We start from the raw sequence: 8,171 nt of genomic DNA on the forward strand, positions 1-8,171 counted from the left end.
TTTAAAAGTTTTAAGACTAATACAATATTTTAATTTAAATTAAAAAAAATCAGTAAATAAGTGTTTACGCAATTTTAGTTTTAACTTTATTTTTATATAGTAACCATACGTCCGCCATCAGCTGAAGTCGGCACTGTATATTGTGCATAGAAAAAAGTATCATGAATAAACACACAGCATTAAGAACGATTAAAAACACAGTGTTGTAATGACAAATTACAAATAAGCGATGGATTTTGAACGTGTCCAGTTTAAACTAAATACAAGCAATTCGTGAACAGGTTGAAATGACAACTTATTTACATCAAACATAAATCTATCATATAGAACACATTACCAAATGTTAAATATATATGTACAGAAAATTTTATAATCAGTAGTAGTTTTAATATAGTTTATGTGGGTAGCTGTTAAACTTGCACGAGGAGACATAAATTCACGAAGGGTCAATTTTGCACAATGACACTTTTGCACGAGCAGATAATTTTGCATGGAGACCTTTTTGCACGGGTTATTATTTTTCTATCTCTGTTAACCCTAACCCTTACCCTCGGTCTGTAACTTATTTTTTTTTATTAATTAGTTCTTTTTTAACAACTTTTATTAGTTTTATTTTACTATCACTGTTACCCCTAACCCTTACCATCGGTCAATAACTTTTTTTTTTCATTTTTTATCAATTTATCTTTTAGTTTTTTTTTTCAGTAATTTTTCTGTTTTTCTTTTACTCTCGTGCTAAAATGACCCTCCATGCAAAATTGTAACTCGTGAAAAATTGACACTTGGTGCAAATTTGTCTTCGTGCAAAAGTATCTTCGTGTAATTTTGACCCGTTCTTAGTTTAGATAACTAAACGTTCTTTTAACTAATAAAATACAAATAGCTTCAAGTTTAATTAAATCCGAACTGTGAAAACAATTTTTAACAATTTTAAATCTTTTTAAATTATAATTACTAGCACATTCAAGGTTATTTACTAAGTGTTCAGCAATAGCAGATCTTTTTGAAGCATTTATTACTTTAATAGATTTAGTTTTCTTATTACTCTTACAAAATCAACTAATACACACAAACTGTAACTATTAAGTATGCAATAAATAGTTTTACTTAATATTAGTCTAAATGAATAAACTTGTCATGGACATACTTATTTTTTAATTTAATTATTTTTAACACGTTCATTGAAAATTTTAAGTCTTTTTTAATATTACTTGTTCTATGTGACTTACGGGGGAGTGCGTAAGGTGGTGGACACATTAGGTGGACTAAATCATGGGGAAGGTTTTCTAGAGGGTAGCTATGCTACATCTAGACTAGAAGGGGGTTTATATTTAGGGTCCATGTTAGGTATAATTGAGACTAAGATAACTAAATTAATAATTTAATTAAATAAATAGAGTCAATGCAAGATAATGAATTCATAAAGCTTTAAATTCAATAAAAATTACAAATGTACAACATTGGAAAATTAGTCAATTATAAAAAATATTTTAAATAAGTATCAGTCCTAACAAGACTGTATAAATTAGCAAATAAGTCAAATATAAAAAACCTACTAATGTAATAGTATAAGCCCCTCATAAAATTGTACAAATAGGCAGTTAAATATGCTATTTTATTTTGAACTAACTGCTGAGTTGAAATTCAACTTTTCGAAATCAAATATAGATTTTGTGTCCAAACAAGTAACAAATCCAAATAAAATAAGCTGTAAGTGGACTGATACCAAAACTCAAATACAAAAATTGGAATTTGTATCCAAACAAGTAACAAATCCAAATCAAATAAGCTGTAAATGGACTGATACCAACACTCAAATCCAAATATAAAACTGTGACCCAACAACACAGAAGTGGCTGCAAGCCGGTGATAAAAAACGTGTTTTTATTGCATCATTGATCAAGTTTTATGCATAATAAAAATTAGTAATTTGCCAATTAGCAATGTGCTGATTATGATTGGCTGTAAAGCTTCATTTTGATATTTGAAACTTATGTTCAGGGATGCATTACATCTATTCGATACTTTAAGATGTTTTTTTTTAATGATACATTTCTAGACTCGGTTATAATATATTAACAAGCATATATTCCAAAAAGCTTTACACATACAATTTTTATCAAGAAAGTCACTTGTATTGACTTAAAACCTAAAAAGAATGGTGAAATTTTATTTCATTTTTCTCCTTGTTTCAAAGATGTACTATAGAAAATATTTTTAGATTTTTTTAAAGTCATAATTAGTGATGTACCGGACTCACTATCCGGGTCCGGGTCCGGCCGGATATTGCCATTTTTGTCTGATATCCGGATCCGGCCGGATTCTAATTCGAAAAAAAAGTCCGGATCCGGTTCCGGCCGGATTCTAATTTGAAAAAAAAGTCCGGGTCCGGTTCCGGCCGGATTCTAATTTGAAAAAAAAGTCCGGATCCGGGTCCTGCCGGATCCTAACAGAGATCCGGCCGGACCCGGATCTAGTTAGTAAAAAAGAGCATACTGAAAAGTATTTTTTCAAAAACAAATCCTGTGAAAATTAATAAGAGTCATTTTCGTTAGTTAAAATTAAACACCTACCGTGATTGGCTCATTTTGTACACGTGACTAATTTACATTTGTTTACATTTAAACTATAAATAAACATTTCATGAAATGCAACTCTTTAAATATGTTGTAAAATTAAAAACTTTGGAATGAATACTTGCATTATTTATTGTATAAAGTTGAGCTCAGAGAATATTTAGAGTTAAAACGGTTGAATGTACAAGCCAATGAGAATCATATGACAAAATGTTTCAAACTAAATACTGATGCAACAAAACATCAGAACATGACAGGCAGTTAAATGTAAGCAGTTAGTTAGTTTGGTGTGTAGCTTGAAGCAACAAAATATCTTGAACGTTTTTGTGAATGCTTATTGTAAGTAGTGTTTTGTCCTAAAAGTGAATATTTCAACAGGTGTTTAATTGTTTAAATATATAAGCCAGGTTTATAGTTTAACAGTTTATTAAAATTTTTACAGTTTTTTGTTTACTAAAAGTTTTATTTAATTTTTAGTTTATTGTTTTAAGTCTTTTGATATAGACATAAATAGCTTCCAGTTTTTAAAGTGTTACCAAAGTAATTAATAATTTTGTATATGCTAGTATTTCTTGTGTTTTATATAAAAGATTCATCACTCAAAACTGTCGTGTCTGATTATATAAAGTAGTCTCAGTTAGAATTTAGTATTTGTTAGATATTAATTAAATAAGGTAGGATTTAATTATGATGGGTAGTACTAATAACTTAAGTGTACCACAATCAGTCCACAACTTTACTACCAAATTGTAAACATTTGCTAGCTGTTCTACTGATTATTAGATTAAAGTAATTTTTAATTTTTAAAAAACCTCATTCTGACTCAGGCTTGTTTATACTCACTCTAGCTAGTTTTATTGACTTAAACAGTGGCAACCCTGCTAGTTTGAAAATTTTTGGGAATTTTAGAAAATCTTGAACTGCCTCAGGCTAGTTTAGTTTTTTATAAAAACTCAGGCTAGTTTTGTTTTAGATTTTGAATGAGTTTGAGCTGACCCAGTTTTCAATATTTTGTAATTTTCTAGTATATTTTGTTCAAGAACTTGATTTCAGATTTTTAATTGTAAATAACACCTAAATTTGTAAAACTTGTGGCTAGCTGTTTTACTTATTATTAGATTAAAGTTCTTTTTTTTCAGTTTTTAAAAACCTCATTCTGACTCAGGCTAGTTTATTCTAGTGATGTACCGGACTCACTATCCGGGTCCGGCCGGATATTGCCATTTTTGTCTGATATCCGGATCCGGCCGGATTTTAATTTGAAAAAAAAGTCCGGATCCGGTTCCGGCCGGACTCTAATTTGAAAAAAAGTCCGGATCCGGTTCCGGCCGGATTCTAATTTGAAAAAAAAGTCCGGATCCGGTTCCGGCCGGATTCTAGTTTGAAAAAAAAGTCCGGATCCGGGTCCGGCCGGACCCAAAATTGTGGGTCCGGTACATCACTAGTCATAATATTAAATTGTATGTTGACAAAATGTTATTTTTTGTACTTAAGGCACTTGATAAAAACGAACTCATATACAAAGCTAAGTTAAATTTCAACAGATATAAAATGCGGAAAACTTTATTTTAAAAAGTAATCTAGTAAAAGCGCATTAAAAACATATAAAGTAACACAAAACATATTTATTATAAATATGTTTACGACTTTAATTTTTCACACAACTACCTTTGAAGAAGAAACGACTGATTAAATAAAATTTTGTTTAAGATCAATTGTGATAATAAAATATTTAGTTTTTCAAAATTTTCAACTTTTAACGCTAATTATTAATCTTTTTTTAAATATTCTTTTAAAATGCTTTAAATTTTAAACTTAATACTAAATTTACTACAAATAGATTTTATAAAACTATTATATTAAAACTGATTGAAACTCTACTCCATTTGAAAAATTATATTTGTACGAATAAATATTTTTTATAACTGTTTTTACTTGTTTGATTTAACAAGTATAAATCAACCGAATTGGGTCACAGATAAATAAAAGTAAAAAAAAAATAATATGTGAACAAAATGATGTACAATTTACACTAACAAAACTTAGCTGCTTTAGACGATTTGATTTTAATTATGCACATTAAATTTTATCAGTAATTTAGTTTTTGCGGACTTAAGTTTACATTATTCGAAGTTTTAAATATTCTATGTATCATAGATTTAATAAATTTTATTTCTAAAGTATTTACTAAAGTTTTGTTTGTAAGATTGAATACAAAATTTAAAAAAGAACCATTCAGAGATAATTCAACCGATCAAATATAAAACTTTTTCGTAAACTAAAATTGTCTTAGAATTTATTTTTTTTTAAATTTTGATTTAATGTTTAATATAAGCAACCTTTGTATTTATTTTTTCATTAAACCTTTATTATTGTTTGAATAAAAATAAAAATATATTAATAAAGTAAACTGTAAGTTAAAAAATTGTAAAACTAGTTCTGTTTAAGTTATAGTAAAAAAACATAAGATTAAAGAAACTTTTATATTTGAAAATGTTCTTAAAATAGGTAATAAAGTTCTGTGTGCTTTCTCATATGTTTACTAAAATACTCATGTTTAAGATTTTAACAGTAGTTTCTAGGTAAATTAAATGCTCCAACCCTTACTAAATATCGTATCTAAGGAACTTTAAAACATTTTCATTTGTCTGGATCTTTATTTGTTTGCTCACTTTATTGAACCAATTTTTAACTGAAATTTATTGTAGTTAGACAATAGATTTTAGTGTACAAACACTAACACACCAGTTTACCTCTATAAAAAGGGGCTTATAGCTATTGTTGTTCTTCAACTTACAATTTTATATATTTTGAAGTTTTCTTGTGCACTTTTAGAATAAAATTCCTTTTTTAGAACATTAACGTTTTAATAACGGAGTTTGAGTTTTTGGTATCACATTTAAAAGAAAATTTATTGAAAAGCTTAACTGTTTTATTGGCCGTAGTTCTAAGCTACTTTAAAATTTATTTAGTATCATGTAGAGCTGAGTTTTCAAAAGTAAACTAGAAATAAGACAGCAAATTTATTTGCTCCTTTTTTTGAAAGTTTGAAACTACATTATAAACAAATTTTACCATTAGAATAACAAAGTATTAAAATATTTATAAACAAAGTACTTCGAGTAGCTTAACCTTTTCTTAAAAGCTAAAAAAACATTTCTTAAAATCAAAAGTGTTAAGTTTAATAAATGTTTTTGAGATATTTTAGTTAAGCTATACAAATCTTCAAATTTCTGAATATATAAGTTATTCTAATTGGTTGTTTTAAGTATAATTACTTTAACGCTATTACTTTTGTTTAATTTTGTATTTTTTTATTTACAACAATTTTTTCAAAGCAGAATTAATAATACGTAAAACTTCGTAGATAGTTTTTTTTATACATTGAAACCGGTAAAAACTAATCATTTACAAAAAAACAATCATATTATAAATTTAATTTCAAAATTTAATTTAGTAAACTTTACTAGATCTAGACTTGTTGTTTAATTTATGTTTAAGTTGACTAAGTTAAATGTTTATATTAAAATCATAGTTTGTTTAACTCGAATTTATTTTTGCTATTTCAGGTTAAAATCGTTCTGAGAAAACTTATTTTGAAAAGAACGATCTAATAAATACATAATTTTTTATAAAGTATATGTTGAGACTTTATAACTTTTAAAGATTTTATCTAAACTAAATTTTGTTAAACTTTATAGTCTAGCTTAAAATTTAGCTTCAAACTTAGTTTATAACAATAATCACAGTTACAATTCAAGATTTAAGAAAACAATTAAAGTTGCTATCATAAAATTTTTAATGCTGTTTTGAATTCTAAAAGCTTGTTACAAATATGACATCGACTAAATCAATTGATATTCGACCAAGTTCAGTTCTGCCTGGTATCAATCAATTAGAAGCTCCTCCAGATCAAGTTATTTATAGATCGGGTAGTGATTATCCTAACAAATGGTCAAAAGGACTATTTGATTGCTGGTCGAGCGATGATTGTAAGTTTAATTTAATTTAGTAGTCTTTAATTTACTCTGGTGATTAACTTAAGATCATTTTTGGGGTGGGCGTTTAAAAACTGTTGTTTTGTTTTTAAGAATTTAGAAATATTTAATTAAGCGTATTTTATTCAATTAAAGTAAACTTTTTTTTTATAAAGAATACTTTGGCTAAAACACTAGCATACTGTTTTACAGAAAATAATTAAACATATTTAAAATACATTAAGTTTTTTTTTTTTGCACTTTAAAGAGCATTTATATGAATTTGAAAAGATCAGAAAATAAAATAAGTTTTACTTTATTTATAGTTTTTTAAATAAAACTTATGGTATAATAGAGTTTTTAAAAGTAGAGTACATCTATTTGTTTATCTTAAAGTTATTTCATTTTCTACTTACTACTCTAGGCTGTTTTGCATATTGGTGTTTTCTTTGCTTCCATTGCAGAGTTGGAGGAAAGTTTGGAGACGGATGTCTCAGTTCGTGTTATTGCGTTCCACCCCCTCGATATATGTCTATATACAGAAATATAAAGAAAATTGAGGTTTTTACTACTTTTCAATCTAATGATAAAAATAAAGTTTTATCAATGATAATCTATTTAAAAAGATGCTGTCAAACTTTGTAGTAAAGTAATAGTTATGTTACAGCACTAAAACTTATAACAAAATTTTTATTTACACACAAACAGGGCAGCCACTGCATGGATACTTTTAAGTACTTCTGTTGTGCGCCTTGCGCACACATTCAGCTGATGGAAGAAATCAAAGAACGTGGAACAATTTTTCAAAATTAATTCAGAAAAATTCAGAAAAAAATATCAACTATTGCAATTTTATTGACCTAACACGCTTTAAGTTTTAAAACATGTATTGTCATTAAATCGCTATGATTTTTACAATAAAAAAACAAAGAAAATAAACATACTTTATATTTTGTAAAGCATAATGTTAGTTAATTTTGCTAGTTATAGTTAATAAATTATAATTAGCTAGTTACGTGATTAATTGATTTAACTAATAAAATTATTTCAACAGTTTTATAATTTTTTTTTTTTAATAACTCTAAAATGTATCTGCTTTATTTAGAATAGATTCTATAACTAGTTTAATTCAAAATATACATACTCTTGGTTTTTAGTTTTTCATTTATCAAAATAAAAATTTCTAAAATTTTAAACTTAAGATAAAGCAAATTAGCGATTAATAAGAGTAACAAAAAAGTTAGCATTAAAATGAGTTTTGCTTTTATGTAAAATTCTACATGTGTTCTTTTTTTTTTATACGTATTGTTGTGACATAAAATGAATATTAAAAATTTTAAAAACTAATCAAATTTTTGATAATATATATTTTTTTTTCAATAAAACAAATGTTTTTTTTTTGTAAATAAACTTACCTTAATTAAAAGTTTACTTAAGTCTCAGAAACATAATTCTGGTAAAGTTAGTTCTGAGTTATTTTATAACAATTTTAACAATATGTGATAAAAAAGTTTGTTAGTAACTTAAATTTTACTTTGTTAATAATATTTAAAAACAACTCGAATTATTATATAAGAATAATCAAAACATACTAGTAAAACTTTATTTGCGATACCAA

At 26.3% G+C, this 8,171-nt stretch overlaps 1 protein-coding gene across 1 annotated transcript; it reads left to right on the forward strand.

Annotated features, from left to right (window-relative positions):
- Window positions 1-6,404: 6,404 nt before the first annotated feature.
- On the forward strand, window positions 6,405-7,382 carry LOC145835222 (placenta-specific gene 8 protein-like). Its single transcript, XM_082942783.1, has 3 exons — window positions 6,405-6,568; window positions 6,978-7,114; window positions 7,262-7,382. Exons 1-3 carry the CDS (start codon window positions 6,412-6,414, stop codon window positions 7,364-7,366), a joined length of 399 nt encoding a protein of 132 aa, XP_082798909.1. The 5' UTR covers window positions 6,405-6,411; the 3' UTR covers window positions 7,367-7,382.
- The last annotated feature ends 789 nt before the right edge of the window (window positions 7,383-8,171 follow it).

Source organism: Thalia democratica, chromosome 4 (genome assembly GCF_965202585.1).
Source record: "Thalia democratica chromosome 4, ktThaDemo2.hap1.1, whole genome shotgun sequence".
Taxonomy (NCBI): Eukaryota; Metazoa; Chordata; class Thaliacea; order Salpida; family Salpidae; genus Thalia; species Thalia democratica.

Coding starts and splice junctions, on each gene's coding strand:
- LOC145835222 (XM_082942783.1), top strand. CDS start 6,412: ATGACATCGACTAAATCAATTGATATTCGACCAAGTTCAGTTCTGCCT. Junction 6,569..6,977: donor TTGCTGGTCGAGCGATGATT/GTAAGTTTAATT, acceptor TTACTACTCTAG/GCTGTTTTGCATATTGGTGT. Junction 7,115..7,261: donor GAAATATAAAGAAAATTGAG/GTTTTTACTACT, acceptor ACACACAAACAG/GGCAGCCACTGCATGGATAC.